The following is a 19,972-nucleotide window of genomic DNA, read 5'->3' as shown; positions in this document are numbered from 1 at the left end:
CTGTATGGTGAAACCGAATCTGCCAAATATAAATTAGTTACGAAGTGATTTGATCATAATATTACATAGCAAATTCGATGTACCGATGATAATTAATACTGAACAGTAAATAATATGTTTTCATTGTTTGTGATACAATATAAAAATAAAATATAATTAGTCTTGCCAGTGAATTATGAAAGTCCAAGTAGACATAAACAAATAGTGGTCTAATAATTATTCCCAATGCCCTGTCATAAATGAAATCCTCAATCCCTTTATCTCATCCTATCTGCTAAAATCTATTGTGTGTAATATTTTATTTCCACCGTAAATAATATATACATATCGTTTAAACGAATAAATGAAAAGCGAGTTGCTGTCATTCCTCTTTATAACACGAATACGAATTGAGATTTGAGTGTGAATTGTCGTGATTTTTTCGTGCAAATTATTTTCTTCGAGCGATTGCCATAAAAATTATTTAAAATATTATCATTTACAAAAAAATTCAATCATTCCCGTTATTATTTACATTACTTTTAATTGCAAAATCGCTTTTTCACATTTGTATCTTAAAACGTCTATGAAAAGATTATAAAGAGAATGCAATGATTTCTATATGCACACACTTGTTTAATTTTTGGCTTCGAGAAGATTTTCTTCATTTTATTACAAAATTAATTTAACATTTAAAAGTCAATGAAATGAATCAGGTTATTTTATATTTTAACAACTAAAATTATTAATTTCTAAACATAATCAGTTAAAAATAATTATATACTCTATAATGGACACTAATATTATAAAAAAAACTATTTATTTTCATTTGAAATCTTTAATTTGAACGCAACACTGAATTTTATCTTAATATTTTAATTGAACGTCACAAAATCGCAGGCTCGTTGAATTTTAGATAGTTTGATGTGACTATACTAGGAATAACTGAAGTTGCAATGGAGGTTGCGATTGAAGTTGTAGCTGAAGTTGTAACTGAAATGTTGTAACTGCAGTTGTGACTGAAGTTGTGGGTGAAGTCGTGACAGAAGTTGTAACTGAAGTTGTGATTGAAGTCATAACAGAAATCGTGACTGAAGTTGTAACGGATGTTGTGACTGAAGTTGTTATTGAAGTTGTAATTGAAGTTGTGATTGAAGTCATAACAGAAATCGTGACTGAAGTTGTAACGGATGTTGTGACTGAAGTTGTGATTGAAGTTGTAACTGAAGTTGTGATTGAAGTCATAACAGAAATCGTGACTGAAGTCATGACTGAAGTTGTAACGGATGTTGTGACTGAAGTTGTGACTGAAGTTGTGATTGAAGTTGTAACTGAAGTCATAACTGAAGTTGTGATTGAAGTTGTGACTGAAGTTGTTACTGAAGTTGTAACTGAAAGTGTTACTGAATTAATCAATAATGAGCTAAGTCAATTTTCAATGGACCAACTTTAGAATAGTCTGAAAGTCACCCATCAAGAATCATTCCGAGACAAAAGTGATCATTCATTTATTGTTTGTATTTTTGTGTGCATTATTTTGATTTAATCCCGTTTTGTGTTTGTGTTATTTGTTTTGAATTCTTTTAATTTGCTAAATGTGTATGTAGAACTGTTGGCAAATAATGATGGCTGGAAGAGGAATTAACACAAATTGTTCCCTTTTCATTCCTGTAAATAATGATATGTATTGTCTATTAGTATTATACTTTCCTTTTTCAAAATAAAACTAAAATTCCTACAATTTCTGTTTCGTCTCCCGGATATTTCTGTCTTGTCTAAACGCTTTATCTTTCATTTCTAAGTGCAGCCGACCCTTAAAGTTTAATATGTAATTCTAAACTATCAAATAAACTTATTCATTTTGATTGAACTTTGTATATTATATTGTTTTAATTTCACGTCAATTATTAACGTCATTAAGATTGGACAAAATGGAAGAGTGAATAGTTTGAATTTAAGTACTTATGTATAAATGTAGACACACAGGTTTTGGGTCTAAAAATTAACGGGTTTTGAAATTGAAAAGGTAGACAATTAACGGGTTCCGATACATAAATGAGAAAATAAATACATACACCTGAGCATTAATAAATTTAAATCGCGAATTAGACAATTATGATTACGTATTTGTATAATGTATCTTTGTTATTGGAATTTTTTATTCTGTAAATATGCATTTAAAATATAAATAAATAAATAAAGGTCTGTCTATAAACAGATTTTTACACTTTGAGGTCAGAAAATAAACAGGTTCTGACACTTAAGCGTCCCAACATGAACAGTTTTTAATACTTTTTGGTCAGAAAATAAACAGGTTCTGATACTTTAGCGTCACAAAATAAACGGGTTTTAATACACTTGAGTCAAATAATTAACAGGTTTTGAAACGTAAGATAATAAACAGGTTCTGACACTTAAGCGTCCCAACATGAACAGTTTTTAATACTTTTTGGTCAGAAAATAAACAGGTTCTGATACTTTAGCGTCACAAAATAAACGGGTTTTAATACACTTGAGTCAAATAATTAACAGGTTTTTAAACGTAAGATAATAAACAGGTTCTGACACTTAAGCGTCCCAACATGAACAGTTTTTAATACTTTTTGGTCAGAAAATAAACAGGTTCTGATACTTTAGCGTCACAAAATAAACGGGTTTTAATACACTTGAGTCAAATAATTTTCTAATAATTTTTTTTGAAACATAAGATAATAAACGGATTTTGATACTTAGAGTTTGACTTTTATCAGATATTTTTGGGTCACAAAATTAAGGAATAAATTCATTTTAGGGATTTGATAGGGAAGGTTTGAATTCAAAATATTTTGTAAAATAGAAAGGAGGTCCAGAAGAAAACTTTCAAGGGTCAGCTGTGTATATAATATATTTATCTTTCTAATTTATTACTTTTCTAAGATTTCACTATTTTTAATCTTCACAAAACATATTTTTAAAAAGTGCTTTTTTTCAGCACATTTTTATAAATAATCAATTAATTAATTAACTATGTCTTTTTACGATACTAACTTATGGTGATATTTAACAACAGTTATACATACATGTATATATTTTAAGCATGACTTTATGATTTAAAATGTTTTTTATTAGTGGTCTATTGAAGAATAAAGAAATTTGTTACATAAAAAATTTATCAATTATTAAAATTACACAATATAATCAAAAAAATTATATTATGCAATTTTTAAAATTACGTAATATAATTTTTGAAAAACTATATTATGCATTTTTTTAAATTACATCATATAATTTTTGAAAAACTATTATATTATGCAATTTTTAAAATTACATCATATAATTTTAAAAACTATATTTTGCAATTTTTAAAATTACATAATATAATTTTTGAAAAACATATACTCCTGCAATTTATTTCTTTATTCATGAATAGTTTTACATAAATGCTTCCATACCATAATTTTTTTTTTCAAATTTTAAATTTAAAAAATATTTATCAATTTATTTATATAAAGATTTTAAAAGTATGATATTGGAAGCATTTATATAATGTTTTATTTGATTTTTTAAAATAATTTTGTTGTATATTATTTTTAATGTTCAATGGTGGAACTGTTAGTTGTTCTTATTACAAAATTTTAATAAAAGTAAATTATATTTTGCAACTTCGCAAATGAAACGCTGTAACTATACACAAAATACCACTTTATTTATTATGACACACCAAATAGTTTCGGCACGATCGTACCTTCATCAGAGCAGATATTACTAATTTTATATTAGATTTTATCTGCCCTGACGAAAGCATGGTTGTGTCGAAACCAATTTGCATGCTTTTTATAAATAAAATGATATGTACAAAGTAAGGTTGGAATGTTTCACATATATTCAATTGTAACATTGCCAAAAAATAGCTGATTAACAATTTTTGCAGGTACTTAAGGTGAAACATACTGTATCAGTATCAATCAGCGCCATTTTGTTTTTTTTTTGACATTTGAAAGGTCTCTGTTAAACGCTGATTCTAGGTCTTTTTGAACAATTTTTGATCAGCATAAAAGTACAACCGTCATGTTGTTGTGTTTGATAGTTGATCAAAATTTGATAGAAATCTGTAAAGAAACTACAGTCAGCGTTTAACGATTACCTTTCAAATGTTAAAAAAACAAAATGGCACTGATTGATACTGATACATTTGAAAGTAAAGTAAGTTTCACCAAAGTGTTTGCAAAAATTGTTAGTTGGTACTTTTCCACTATTGAACAATGTTCATAAAATGTTGATTTGATGTTTTCCAGTTTTTAGTTTTAACATTTGCTTGTTTTTGGACCCGCCCTGCTCGAATCTGTGATAAAAGTTTTTAAGTTTCATGACAGTATTTATCATCCATCATTTTTCCGCTCGATTCATTCTCATCCAAGACTGACTTTGTGTGATTTCCTAGGCACTTGTTGACCAATGATAGCCTTAATGCATTTTCGTTTTTTTCTTTACTTTAACGTTTTTTTTTTTTACGAAGAATTTTTTTTACGGCTTATTAGTAATTTATATATCGATAAAAATACTACCAAATTTTTTTATTTATTTCCTGTAAAATGATAAAAACGTCCAGCAACTATGATTGTAAGCAATTTTTTCAAAAATAGGGTTTTTTTAACATTTTAAATTTTTTTTGCATAAAACAATAATTAATCTAATTAATTAATCTAATTTTTTTTACAATATACGTTAAATAAACTTTTTTAGATTTTTTTTACGAAATACGTTAAATAAATTTTTTCGATTTGACTTACAAAATACGTTGAATAAACTTTTTCGATTTTTTTTACGAAATACGTTAAATAAACTTTTTCGATTTATTTTACAAAATATGTTGAATAAAATTTTTCGATTTTTTTTATGAAGTACGTTAAATAAACTTTTTTCGATTTATCTTACAAAATACGTTGAATAAACATTTTTCGATTTTTTTTATGAAATACGTTAAATAAACTTTTTTTAGGTTCATTTTACAAAATATTTAAATTTAATTTTTTCCTAAAATTGTATAAAATACGTTTATTTACTATTTCGAACTAAGCTACTATTTTCTTTGTGAGAATTTATGAACATAATTTCATAATTATTTTAGAATATTCTAAAACTAAGATCATGTTGAGTGTTATCGTTTTTTGTTAAGAATAACAATAAGTGTAATATAGATTTATAATGATAAAATGACAAATAATATATTTATTTAAAAAAAAAAGATGAACAAAAAACTAACGTGCTGCGTTTGCTCAAAATCTGTTGCAACTTGTTTCAAGTCATTGTTGCAACAGTTGTTGTTAAATTTTCCTATCTTTCTTTGCCACTAACACAACAAAAAATTATTACTTCCATTTTTTTGTAGTTGTGTGTGCTTTTGCCGTATTTTATTTTTGTGTGGTGTTTAAATGGAAGCGTTGTAGGTAGGTCCAATTATCATTATTTTTAATCTAATTTTAGTTGCTAGCGAAAGAAAACAATCTTCAAACAAAAGAAATCGAAATTTCTCAAAATTGAGTTATTTTTTTTTGTTATCTGAAAATTGGATAATTTAAGAATTAATATGAGTTTTATTATTATTGATGTTGGCAGAAAACCCGAATTAAATAGTGTTCACACTTTAGTTGCTACGGCTTACGCTTTAATAAGTTTTAGTTTTCACAATATAGAACTTAGAATATCACCTTTAATGTTGAAAAGAGCTTTACAACCTTTTTTACTTTGCCATTAAAAACTAGATGTCACTAGTTCATTTTTAATCGATTCATATTTTCCATTAAGGGTTATCCTAAAATTATTCATAAGCTGCTCTTTCATAGATGGCGTTGATTTAATTAATTTAAGAAAAAATGAATTATTTGTCTGCGCCTGTTGTACTGTAAATTCATATGAATAAATAGTTTGGTCAGTAAAAAAACCCATTTCTTTCAATAAAGGCATATTGTATCGATGATTCAATCCAATATTTATTTTTTAATTTTTTAAAAGAAAGACAAACATTCCCGGGTTATGAATAACCTGACAATATTTGAAAATCTCCTTCTACCACCACATTAAGCTGAAAATGTTGCTTGTGTTGTGATGGAGGACTTAGCCAGCCGAGGAATTGAACACACTACGCCTGGGTAGGACCCAAACGCGATGTCAACTCGGCCACCGACTGGTCGTATTGTATTTGTATGCCTTTCCTGAAAGAATTGAGTTTGTATACGGACAAAACTACTTATTCAAATTCATAAACAAACAATTTATCATATTATTTTGAAGCCAAAATAGCAAAAAGTGTTTTTTTCTAAAATAATTAAATTAGCGCCATCTGTGATTGAACAGTTTACGAATAATTTATACTTTACCCTTAACTAAAAAAAATGCAGCCATCTTAAACTCGTTCTTTTCCATCGATATCCATTTTTTGGCGCAAATAATATTATTCAATCTTTTTAACGTCCAAATACTTGAATAGTTTTTCTTTTTAAATTTTCGTGTATTTAACGGTTGTAATTTTGTACAGTCAAATAGTAACTCGTCCATTTTTCTTAGTAATTCTTGACAATACGTATTTAAAATGGAACAACATCTTTTTTGCGATGATTAGTTCTTATTTATGTAGGGTTTGATGCCATTTGACAATAATTTCCGAGAGATAATAATTTTTTTTTTCGTTTCAATAATTTGAGTTCTACGAAATATAAATTTTAATGCGATGATTAATTGCTTGTTCTTAGGTTCTCAGGGCATTTTCAAAGGTCCAGTAAAGATTTCCTAAAAATAAAGCAGATTGAACATCCGTCAGAAATGTTTAACATTTAATTAGAATATTGTTTTACATTTCTGATTATATTTAATTGGTTTTTATTATTTTATTCCTCTGCAAAGATGTTGTTTGTTATTATAATTGCACAAATAGTTATGGGTTTCTACCTAATATTTAACATCTAGGTAAATATGTACATATTATGCAAGTGCTGATATCTGTCATGCAGGTTCCAGATCCTGACATGCAGGTTCAAGTACCTTTCATGTTAGTGCTGGTGTTTATCATGCGGATTGAAGTACCTATCATGAAGTGCTGGTATCTATCATGCAGGTTCTAGTACCTTTCATGCAGGTTCAAATTCCTATCATGTAAGTTCTGGTACCTATCTTGCAGGTTCAAGTACTTATCACGTAAGTGCCAATATCTGTCACGCAGGTTAAAGTACTTATGATGTAAGTGCCAATATCTGTCATGCAGGTTAAAGTATCTATCGTGTAAGTGCTGGTATCTGTATGGAGGTTCAAGTGCCTGCCATGTAAGTGCTGGTATCTATCATGCAGGTTCAAGTACTTATCGTGCCAATATCTGTCATGCAGGTTAAAGTATCTATCATGTAAGTGCTGGTATCTGTATGGAGGTTCAAGTGCCTGCCATGTAAGTGCTGGTACCTATCATGCAGGTTCAAGTACTTATCATGTAAGTGCCAATATCTGTCATGCAGGTTAAAGTATCTATCATGTAAGTGCTGGTATCTGTATGGAGGTTCAAGTGCCTACCATGTAAGTGCTGATACCTATCATGCAGGTTCAAGTACTTATCATGTAAGTGCCAATATCTGTCATGCAGGTTAAAGTATCTATCATGTAAGTGCTGGTATCTGTATGGAGGTTCAAGTGCCTGCCATGTAAGTGCTGGTACCTATCATGCAGGTTCAAGTACTTATCATGTAAGTGCCAATATCTGTCATGCAGGTTAAAGTGTCTATCATGTAAGTGCTGGTATCTGTATGGAGGTTCAAGTGCCTGCCGTGTAAGTGCTGGTACCTATCGTGTAAGCACAATCCCCTATAATGCAGTTGGTTGCGAGTGGTTGTCAGTGAAGAGTATAGATTTGTTGATGGAGTTGTGTTATTGGTCACCCAGCCGGTTCGCTTCGTCTTGGAGACGGAGGTCTAACGGGGCGGAGCTCGGGCCGACTCGCCGCCTACGGTACTGCCTACCACTTAACTTCCCCCCCAATCTCCCACCCTCCCACTCCCACACATCATACCACTAGTAGTCTGTAGAGATACACTCAACTACCTGCAGTTCCTCATCTAGTGAAGCACGGAAGTCTTCCTTCTATCCAAGGCCTCTTTATTTAAAGAGACACACAGAATCTATTCTATTCTTCACAGCTCTGCGAATCAGCTTCAAGTTACAGTATCCTAACCACTTCACAACAAACCCCATTCTTCAACTGTAGAACATAGAAATAATTCAATGAACAAATTCCTTATTTTAGAGATCTGATGTTGTGTCCACTTGTTTGGTTAGTTCACCTTCATTTACACATGCATTATTTAGAGCTCTTCTGAGATTTCTACACTTGGACATCATTTTCACAGTAAATGCATTCTACCATCCATCTTCCATTGTCTGTCCCTCTTCTAGTTTATGTTGTCTATCTGTGTACTTAATTTTACCACTCCTGTCCTCGATCTTACCGAGATCAGTTTCTGGCTCTTGACCAAACTTCTTTTCCTTAATCAAAATTAGTTCACGTTTCCTTGCCCTTTTTATCAGCTATCCTTCAATTGCACATCTTTAAAACGCACTTAATTGCAAAGAAACATCTATTATTCCCTCGTTGAAAGTACTTCCTCGTTAGTTATACACGGATATTTGTAGTTTGAATATTGCTTGAGCAATCCTCAATCAACATTAGATTGATGTTCACATCTCTCGTTTAGTCAGTGTATTATTTACAATCCTCTAAATTCCGAACCGTTCCGATCCCACCTTGCCCGAAACGTCCGAATCTATATCAAGCCATCGCGTTTGGAAGGTATTGACTTATTGACTACTATAATAGAAGTGAAACCCCACAGCAAACTACTCCAAATAGAACGTTTGCGTGATGCTTGCCAACTTCATTTCTTTTACTAAATTATTACTTGAGTGAGAAAGCTTTTGGCGCCACTGAAATCAACATAACCAATCATAGAAAACAAAATAAAAATTGTTAGTATTTGTTGATTTTGCCCAAAGTTGTGCGCCTTGTGCGTGCAAAAGATTTGCTGAAATTTAGCCACCCATTTTTTCAATATCTTTAGTCGTTTAGCGATTTATTTCAGATGTCCCAAGCACTGTCTCACACAAGCGAAGGTGATTCATTTCCCTCAATACATTCATATGGCTTGTGTATAGCGATGTGCCCCCTTAGATCTTCCTTCCTCGATGCGGCCACACTTATATTTGCAAATACTTCAATTGGTTATTTCGGAATAAACGATTCTTCGGATATTACATACAGATTTCCGAGACAGTTTCTTTCGATGTTTCAATACCATCTCGTATCTCGTCGCTAGGAGTCACTTTCACTTCTAAAGTTGTCTTTAAATTTTGGACGAAACTTTACTTGAAAAGACGTGAGATCATTTTGAAATACTACGATGAAACTATCGCGGAAATTCATTATGAAATATTCTAATGAATCTGTATCGGAAATTGTTAGGAATATTATTCGATAAATAGCTTTGAATATATCTTATATATACTTGTGGCCCAACATTCGAGACAATCCATTTTATCGCTATTTATCTGCAATTTTGAACCCGTCTTCGAAACGCAAAATTCCTTCAAGATATTTGATTCTACACAGCATCATGTTTGTAACACAATTTTTTTCGAATATTCAATTATTTATCGTCGCCCACTTTCTTAAATTTTTGCGGAAACCTACAATGGAAACTTTTTATAATAATAATCATATTCAATTTTATCAGAATAACTTTTGAAGGTTAATCAAAGAAGAAGAAGATAATACTAATAAATCTAAATGAAACATGAAGCAGAACAAGACACACAAAAATAAAAAGGTAACAGTGACTGGGAATCGAACCCAGGATCTTTGTCTTATTAAAAAAATATGGAAAAAAATTAGTTGAAGATGATACTGTTAATTCTGAAATTGAAATGTGATATCGACAAAAATTACGTAAAATAATTAAGTACACATGGCCGAGTGGTTAGAGGCGTTGTCCCGGTAAGAAAGAGATCCTGGGTTCGATTCCCAGTTGAGACAGTTACTTTTTATGTTTCTTGTTTCATGTTTCGTTAGATGTATTTGTATTATGTATCTTCTTTTTCAATGTTATAATCACATTCATCCGTCTAACTCTGAATTAATTATTCGTTCAATTTAATTTTTTTTTAAACTGAATCGTTGATGGATTTATTGTATTATAATTATGAAAAGTATCCAAAATATAAACCAATTTACAACTGATAATGTCTTCAATTGAGTGACTGGCCGGTTCAGTTCTCAACCATGCGGCACCCTTTATAAGTAGTTAGGTTTTTCACAGGAGTGAAACTTCGTATGATGCGATTATACTCAAATATTTTGCCAAAGAACCGTACGACACACCGGCAAGATTAAAAAATTGCACTATTCTTTGTACAATTTTGGCAGAATTTTTCCCCGATAATCCGTCGTCCCGAACGTTTATTTTTGTAATTTTCTAATTAGGACCTTTAGAATTAATCCGATCCCAAGTTTGTGATTACCGAATTGCTTAGCCGTAGAATACGATAGTTTGTGTCAGTCTTAGGTACTTAGTATAGATGTTCCGGTTTAGACGAGTTTTTGATAGACTGTAACATAAAATTAAACACAACGGTCGTTATAATCTACGCATTCATAGATGGCTTATTTTATTAAAATACACCTTTTGTAAGTTATACTTTAAATATTAAGACGAATTATTTGTTTGCGCCCGTACATACGCATTGTGGATATAAATAAATAGTTTTGTCCGTATAAAAACTCTATTGTTTCATGAAAGGCATACAAATACAATATTGGTTTGAATCGCTGATACAATGTTGTATTTGTATGCCTTTCTTTAAAGAATTGAGTTTGTACAAAGACAAAACTATTTATTCATATTCATATTGCATTTGTACGGGCGCAAACATATAATTCATATTAATATTTTAAAGTATAACTTGCAAACGTGTTTTTTTATAAAATAATTAAATTAACGCCATCTATGAATGCACAGATTATAAAGTACGTCGTGTTTAATCTTAAGTTACATTAAACAATTAGACTGTTATTATACATGCATGATTCTAGCACATTTTTGTTTATTTTTTAGTTTTTCACTTAGAGATTTTTCAATCTGTATTTCATGTGTCCTTTCGTTTCTCTTCTTCATACTTTCTTATTACATTCGATTTCTTAATGTAAATTTGAACATTTTAAAATTTTTTTACGAATCTATTTTTTTTTTCGTCCAATTTACAAGAATCTAGAATACGGACGTGAGAAAATTTGTACCAAATCCAACAAATGCAAATCATATTATTTGTGTGTTTTTGTTTTTTATGCAAGTTTTTATATTTTTTTGCGTGAAGCTTTTTAATGGTTCAGTGGAAATACTGTAGCTTTCTTTTGAAGGTTGTTGAATTATTTTTTTTCAAGTGAAAGCCCTGATTTGATTGCTGAATTTGTGACAGGAAAACAAAATAAAACTTTACAAAAGAATCATACATGTCTCGGTCAATATTAAACATTACCACTTTCAAACAATACTGAATCAATCTTTTCTTTAATTTATTGTCAAGGGAAAAAGAGGACGATTTGTATTATTGATTCAATTAAATTTGCAATGAATAATTAGACGATTTAAAATATTTAACAATTTTAGGAATTTCGTTGAAGCAAAGAACTTTCCGATACAATAAATTAATTGTGTCGTAAATTCCTTTATCTATTTTTTATTAATAGATGTATTTAAAAATACATTATTTTTTTCATTTTTGTTTGGTTTACATTAAACTGTAATGTCATCTAATTTCAGAAAAATGCGTATATGTTCGCGTGTGAAAGCGTGATTGCCACCAAAAGTTGACAGAATGCATTGTCATCGACAACGAGTCTAGTTTCGGCTCGATCGGATGCCAGGAAGTGGGTTAATTTCCACTTCCAAAATTTACTTTCATTCAAACACAAAAACAAAATTGAAATAGATATATTTAAAAACGCCGCAAGTACAAATGGTTGTTTGTACTCATTTTCTTTGTCCTTTCACTCATGTATTATGACATTATTTGCCTACATTTTACTGTTACTACTTTGTCTACTTTGGTCTACATTTTATTGTTAATTTTGTTACTATACAGGGTGTCCGGAAACTCGTAGTACAAGCGGGAAACTGGTGAATCTACATCACATTTGGAGTCGATTTTGTAGTATACATTTTTTTTGATTTGAGCTTTCGTTATCGAGTAAATCGAGTTAGAAGTTGATTTTTTTTTTTTTTTTTTAATCAAATTCTTATAAATTATTACTGAAGATCAAAGTACCCAACTAATTAAAACTATTTGAAAGTAAAACAAATGAAGAAACTCGGATTTGAAGCATTATTTTGAAATCACCCTTCATTTAATCCGGTGTAATCATAAAATATTTCTGCTCTGCAGGGTTAAAACATCTGTTGTTCAACCCTTAACACCAGAAAAAACTTTAACCCTAAAATAGCCGAAAAATATTTTTTTTTGGTTTTTTTTTTTTTTTGTGAAAATGCTCAAATCAAAAAACTTTATGTTTATTTGGGTTCCCCATGTGGTGTAGATTCTCCAGTTTCCCGCTTGTACTACGAGTTTCCGGACACCGTGTATATTAGAAAAATAGTAAAAAAATAAATGGAATTTTGTATACATATATTTTTTAAACGTTTTCGTTTTTCCATCGGTCATCGTTTGTAAAACTGAAACTTACTTAGTGCAGAAACAGATTTGTTAAATTATTTTGATTTATTTTATATTACATATGTAGATAGGTACTACATAATGTATGAAATTAGCACTTTACTTTGTTAGAGATCTTTGTTTGAGGTTTTCTCAGAGTGTGGACGAGGAATGTGAATTTAAAAATGCTGCAGAGACGAGTCGTCATTTTATTATCACAAGTCGTCATCATGATCAATATTTTTCGTCATCGAGTTATCACCATTCGAGCTGGGCGGGGCCGCAAAATAAACAAGAACTCAATCGAATTTCGTTACCATTTGCTTTTATTTAAATTTAAAAGTAAACATAAATCTTCAGCCATATTGGGCGCCAATAACGGTACCAAATAATTTTAGATACTTTTTGTAAAGACAAGCATAGTTAGAATAAATGTCCTTCTTTGCTGAACCCTAATTGATTTTTGATTTACTCAAGATAACGAATGAAAAAAAGTTGTGTTAACATTTTTGGCAATTATTTGAGTGTTCAGTAATTTTTTTAATACTTCTAATTTTCGATTTCCATCTTTAGGCAATAGTGTTAGGTCATTTTAACTCTGCCCCACTTTGGGTGCCAATTTCCACAATTTCAATTCTATCTCAAGTTAATCAATTATTCTGAATAATTGTTCGGGCCCAGTTGTCGGTAAAACTAATTCAGTCCCACATTTTGGACTTTAGTTGTGGTTAAATTCAATTCAGCCCCACATTTTGGGCGTCAGTTGTGGTTAAATTCAATTCAGCCCCACATTTTGGGGGTCAGTTGTGGTTAAATTCAATTCCGCCCCACGTTGGGCGCCAAATGGGCGATTTTCGATTGGAGTATCTTGGAAGAGCGATCAGATTCGATCTGGGCAGACTTCTGGCACGGTATTGCATCATACTTTCAGCTGAGGGTCGTGCGCGCGTTCAAGTCCACGCTCGAGGATCTGGAGGAGCGGCTGAGCGTTCACAGCGCCAACAGCGGGCGGGTACTGCGCGGAGGACGCATCCCCTCCGACATTACCTACATAGATGCCGAGGAACCGCCGCAGCTGCATCTCCAGTCGGGAGTCAAGTCACGCTTCCTGGGGCCTCCTAGACGTGCGCCCAGAGCCGAGACGCCTATCTAGACAGCGGAGACGACCGTCTAGCCAGAGCCGAGACTCCCTTCTAGACAGAGCCCAGACGTTCGTCTAGACAGTGCCTCGACACCCTTCTAGACAGAAATCTTAATCTTGTCGATGATTTACGATTTTATTAATCCCTCTCCCATTTATTCATTATTATTTTGTTTACAATTTTTTTTTATTCATTATAAATTTTTTCTTCATTGTTTCACTTTAGAATATCACATTTCTTACACAGTCTGATTTCAGATTGTGGAGACGTGTTTTGTTTTTAATTTTGTATTGTTTCATTTATAAGTTGAATCGCACTCAATTATACATTACTTGATTGGTGAATTAATTAATTCACATCGTAATTTCCACGAGTCTCACAGCAACGGTGGATAGTAATGGTTTAATGTCATCACTTTATATTTAAAAGTTATTTTAATCTCGAAATCTCACAACACCTCTTGAATATTATTAATAGTTATTTTGCGTCACACTTTTCTTTGTTAATTTTACTCAACTCTTAATATTTATAAATAAGTATTCTCGCATTTAAAAAAATATATATTTTTCAAATAATTTATAAAGAAAAATATCAAAATGCATTTTATTTTTAATGTTATATACATAATACAATATTGACAAATGAATAATATAATCTATTCCTTTTAACAACAGCATTTTTATAAGAATTATTATATTTTGTGAATTCATTATATTTTTCTTTAATCATTATTTTTATAGCGTTTTTATAATCCATTTAATTGTTGAGAGTGGAAAGTGTTCATTGTTTAACATCCTTAATAGTAATTATTTAATTTATTGTTAAGTGTTTTTTTTTGCATTTACACATTTTTAGAAAAACTTTTATCAAGACCACCACAATTTACCCATGTTATATATATATATTAAAAAAAAAATTTTTTTACTAAAGTTTAGGTCTCTTGAAATCTGAACATATTAACGGCATCAATATTTTGTAAATTTATTAATATTAAATAATTTTAAGAAATGCAACATCTTTCACTGTTATTTTCTGATACACTTTCCTTCTCAATTACTCAACTCAAATCAATAAAAAAAAACATGTTTTTTTTTATTATTTGGGCACATGAAACAAATTCTTTACGAATAATGTCTTTGAAATCTGTAAATACACACAATGTTTTATCAAAAGCAGATAGCATTAAAAAGATAAGTATTTTAAACACTAATTTATAATGATGGCTTACGCACTGATCAGTTTTTCAATTTTTAAATTACACTATTTTTACTATCAGCACCATCAAGCACTACGCTTGCCAAGAATTCAGCTTTACTGCAAACTTTATTACACATTATCTATATAAAAATATCAATAATTGAGTATTGAATGTGTAATTATTTATACATGTTGCCATATTCAACACACAAAATGACTCAATTCAATATAAAAAATATTTAACAGTTTTTGCAATGGAACACAATTTTAAAACAAAACATTTTATATCATTCTTTTTTTTAAATTATTTTCTTTTTTTTCTTCCTTCTTTCCTTTTCAGTAGGTACTGCGTCTTCCAGCGATCAGTCGTGTCTTCTTCGGTTACGCTTGTATTTCATCTGTCTTCTATTCCATTTGGTCTCCATAACATCACTTGTCTGTCTTCATTTAAGAATCATTTTTTCTTCTCTTTCTACATATATAAAAAGCACAGCATAAAATTATTATCTATTAAGATAAATCATTACATATATTTATCGGCTATCACTTAAATAGAATATCTGATACATTATAATAACCCGCTACGATTAAAATACATTTAAAAGTCATGTAAAAAATTATTATATTGACATTGTAGAAATTACTATGTCAATACAAAAATTATTGTATTGACATAGTAGAAATTACTACATCAATACAATAATTATTGTATTGACATAGTAGAAATAACGTCCCATTTGAAAATTGTGGTGTTTTTTTTTTATTGTTTTTCATCAATTTTGATTTTTAACAATCTAGGTGTCAATTTTTAAAACAATATTTTTTTAATATGGAACTCTGAACTATCCACAAAAAAAACTTAAATTCTTTTGAACTATCATAATTTGTACGCTACACTTATATATCAAATTTTAATAAAAAAATGTTTGTTAAATATTAATTTACAATAAAAAAATAATAAAGTGGTTAAAATAATATAATTCATTATTATTAATTAAGTGTAAATAACGTACCTGTTGTTCATTGTTTATGACAAAAATAATACAAAATATTTATTATTATTTAAAAAAGTTATTTACATTTTTTTTTAAATATTCCATAATAATTAGACCGGAGAAAGCGTTAAATCAGATTTTTACTTAAAATTGCTTGATTTTTCTAAATTAAAGTATGTATCTCTTGATAATGTTGAAATAAATTATTATATGAATTCACCAAAAAATATATAAGTCGGTACTTAAACAAATGATTTCATAGTTCATAATATTATTTATTATTGGCATCAGAAATTCTACATACTTTGTTAATTTTGTTTTCAAATATTAAAAAAAAATAAAATGGTAGTAATTATGTTAAGATGTTATTTTCAATTTTCGTAAAATTTTCGCCTAATTTTTCTAGTATTTAAATTTTTTTCGCAAATGTAGTGGATTTGTTTTTTTAAACGCTTTATTTAAAAACGGAGTCGTTATTTATCTAATATTAACAAAAGATTATTATGTACTTAACAATTAAATGCGTTGTTTAAAAATTAAACATTTTATTCAATTAATATATTATAATAGTTAAGAAATAAATAATTAAAATAAATTTGTACAGTCACGCTTTAAAATACATACTTTTTAATACATTTCAATTGTTTTTCATTTATTTTATCCGTTTTCGTGACGAAAGATGCTTCTGTTTAAATTGCCCAAGCTTTTTAAAGTAATGGATGCATTTATGGGGTGATGCAGTAATTTCTATCTAAAGGGTGTACTATTGCGAAAAATATTTCATTTTCGAGATTGGTTTGGTTTTAAATTTCCTACAATAAATGTATTCTTTTGTTAAATGCCAATTAACGCTTTTGTCATGACGAAGAAACCACGAAAAATATATTATGCGGTATTATCCTTGAGTTTGGTGTTACAAATTGTCCATAAAAATGAACATTTCATCAAATATTCGGCATTTTGTGGATTAACATAATCGAAGGAAATGATTATGAATCAAATGGCATTAAAATAATATCACTATTGGAAAAATTGTCACATTCACGGTATAGCAAGCCAAACGACGTTATCTTTGAAATTTATTAAAATTATATTTTCTTAAATTTTACGCAATGGAAAATTTTACACCCTTTTGAAGATCTTAGAAAATGGCTCACATCAAATTATAATATTTCTGAAAATTATTTCATAAAATTAAATGATATAAACCCACTAGATTCCAAAATAACGCAATTCAATCGAATAAAGAGGTCATTTTGGAAAATTTTATTTTTAACATCGAAGTTAAAACTCTTATGTAAAATTTAACAAAAAAGCTTGAAAATTTGTGTAACATGAAATTCAAATGTAACATTGTCATTAAATGGCCAATCAGTGTCATTTTGTTAATTTTTCACATTTGAAAGGTCCATTTTAAACACCGATTCAAGTTCCTTTTAAGCTTTTCAACAAGTTGTGATTAGTAGAAAAGCACAACTGTCAAGTTATCATGCTTGTCAGCTGATCTCAATTTGATATAAAGTTTAATCGAACCCTCTAGAATCAGCTTTTAATAAAAACCTTTCAACTGTAAAAAAAAACAGGATGGCGCTGATTGACCATTTGATGACAATGATACATTTGAGTTTTTGTCTGAAACACCCCGACCTAAGCTTTTTTGGATTGTAGTGAATACAATTCAATGGCCTAGCGCACTACATATTTACATTGTAAATAGGTGTTACTTACATTGTAGAATGGATAAAAAGCAGATATGCAAAGTGACTGTCCCGAAGAACAATGTCGGACGTGCGATTTTTAGTTTTGCACGAGAGCTGTTTAAAGTTTCGTTTCTCCATTTTTACTGTTCTCTACTGCAAAACTATAAATTTGACTATCTGACATAGTTCTTCGGGGACCGTCGAAATCAATTTAGTTGCTTTACATAACATGGAGTATCCTCATAAATTGAATTTTCAAATTGGACGTAACGCATGTGTGCGCTAGGCCATCGAAATACACTCAATTTGAAGAAAACGTATGTTTTAAAATGACCCGTTTCCGATTGTATGCAGAGATTATGTTTGACTGATTTAAAATGACTAAACAAAAGGTCGGTTCTAAGTATTAATTCGCTGATGCACTAATTATATATTAAAATATAGTCAACAAGGGTTGTGGGAATAATATGATAAGTTTTAGTTATGTATTGGAATGGTTTGTTTTCTGTATAATTTGCTTGCTTTGTGTGTAATTTTTTTATTTTTGCACCTTTCGAAACAATGAGGTGTGGGCACTCTCATTTGTCGAATGTTGCAGAGATGTCGGTATGTAGGTTTTATGTATTTTAATTTTTTTTTGTTGCACTTTTAACTTAATATAAATAAATAACAAATCATTAATGACTTCAGTACGAGTAATAACCTTTTTAATTGTATAAAAATAATTCTAGGATAGAAATAAAGCATAAATAGTGTGTAATTATTGATTATCTTGATTTTTTTTCTAAAATATCTTGTATAATAATTCTTGTAAATACACGAAATTTTATAAATATTTTGTAATTTTTTTCTTTCGACCAATTCATGCAAATCTCCCGGAAAATATCCAACAAGGACTTTCTACACCTAACTCTAAAGATACGCTTTTGTAACTATAATAATAAATAATAACTAACCTTAAATGACTCATTTAAATAAGAAAGTGTCTAAATCTTGTAAACAATTTTAAATTACTTTATTCTGGTATATTGGCGCAAAAGAAATATCTTTTCTACCAATTATTCTATTGGTAAATAATATATCTTATGTATTTTACATACGCTTCACCCCTGTATATTTATTATCTTTTTCTAGGTACTTTTTATCAATGCCTACTGCTTAGGTATATTAATTTATTGGTCTATTTTAGATCAACTTTTTGTCGTCGATTTATCTAAACGTATACATATATATATTTTAAAACAATTATTATGGTACATACTCATCATAGTAAGTTACATTTCTATGCAGAAATCTTATGGAAATTTTTATTATATTTTTTCAAATTCTATCCATTTAGATTAACGGTAAACGGAACATACATATTAATCTATCCATTCATAGATGGCGTTTATTTAATTATTTTACGAAATAACACTTATTTAAAGTTATCCTTTAAAATATTAAGATGAATTATTTGTTTGTGCGTGTACTTACGCAATATGAATATGAATAAATAGTTTTGTGCGTATAAAAACTCAATTATTTCAAGAATAATTGTGTTTTTATACCAACAAAACTATTTAATCATGTTCCGTATTCGCAACAAATAATTCATCTTATAATTTTAAAGCATTTCTTGCAAAAGTAGTTTGTTTTAAAAAAATTAAATTAGCGCCATCTATAAACGCACAGATTATAACATATGTTCCGTTTGCCCTTAAGTTTCTTAAATATTTTCACAATACATTTTTCTACCACACAAGTATTTTTATCATAATTTATAATTAAATATCTACTACACACATTAGGATGGAGTGATATGATGTAACTTTGTAATATGGCAATCGATAATACATATATTATCAAAAGTTGTGGTTTTACTTCACTTTTTCCATGTATATATACACATATCGATTGTCCAATTCATTATTTCGACAAATCAAAAAAACGAAATTTGAGTTAAATATGTAAAAGTGTCATATTTATTATTACTTATATATAAAGCCTAACAATAAATTTACAATTCTGATAAACTTGTAAAGAATTACACATATCTTGACTTGCTGTTATTTTACAGTACAAAAGCACACGGTGGAACATAGGCGCATATGAATAATATTTTATTTATGGTGACAATTAGAATATTGCTTTCCACATAATCTCAAAACTTAGTATTAGAGTTGTCTCACTAGTGAACTGGACAATTGAATATGCCGTTACTGTAATACAAAGTTAATTTATTCAGTCCACCCTAATACAC

At 29.4% G+C, this 19,972-nt stretch overlaps 1 protein-coding gene across 6 annotated transcripts in view; it reads left to right on the top strand.

Moving 5' to 3' along the window:
- Positions 1 to 19,972, top strand: part of PMCA (plasma membrane calcium-transporting ATPase 3) — a 379,691-nt gene that overhangs the window by 340,135 nt on the left and 19,584 nt on the right. Inside the window, exon 24 of one of the 6 annotated variants that reach the window (XM_089649336.1) lies at positions 13,628 to 15,457. The exons of the other annotated variants lie outside the window; for them this stretch is intronic. Coding sequence (XP_089505462.1) covers positions 13,628 to 13,849 — 222 coding nt within the window. The 3' untranslated portion in view covers positions 13,850 to 15,457. Of the gene's footprint in view, positions 1 to 13,627; positions 15,458 to 19,972 lie in introns of those variants that run through there. 6 annotated transcript variants of the gene reach the window in all.

Source organism: Hesperophylax consimilis, chromosome 29, assembly GCF_061612785.1.
Source record: "Hesperophylax consimilis isolate HC1 chromosome 29, BYU_Hcon_1.0, whole genome shotgun sequence".
Taxonomy (NCBI): domain Eukaryota; kingdom Metazoa; phylum Arthropoda; class Insecta; order Trichoptera; family Limnephilidae; genus Hesperophylax; species Hesperophylax consimilis.
Note: the sequence above shows the minus strand (reverse complement) of the source record. Positions and strands in the feature narration are given on the sequence as shown.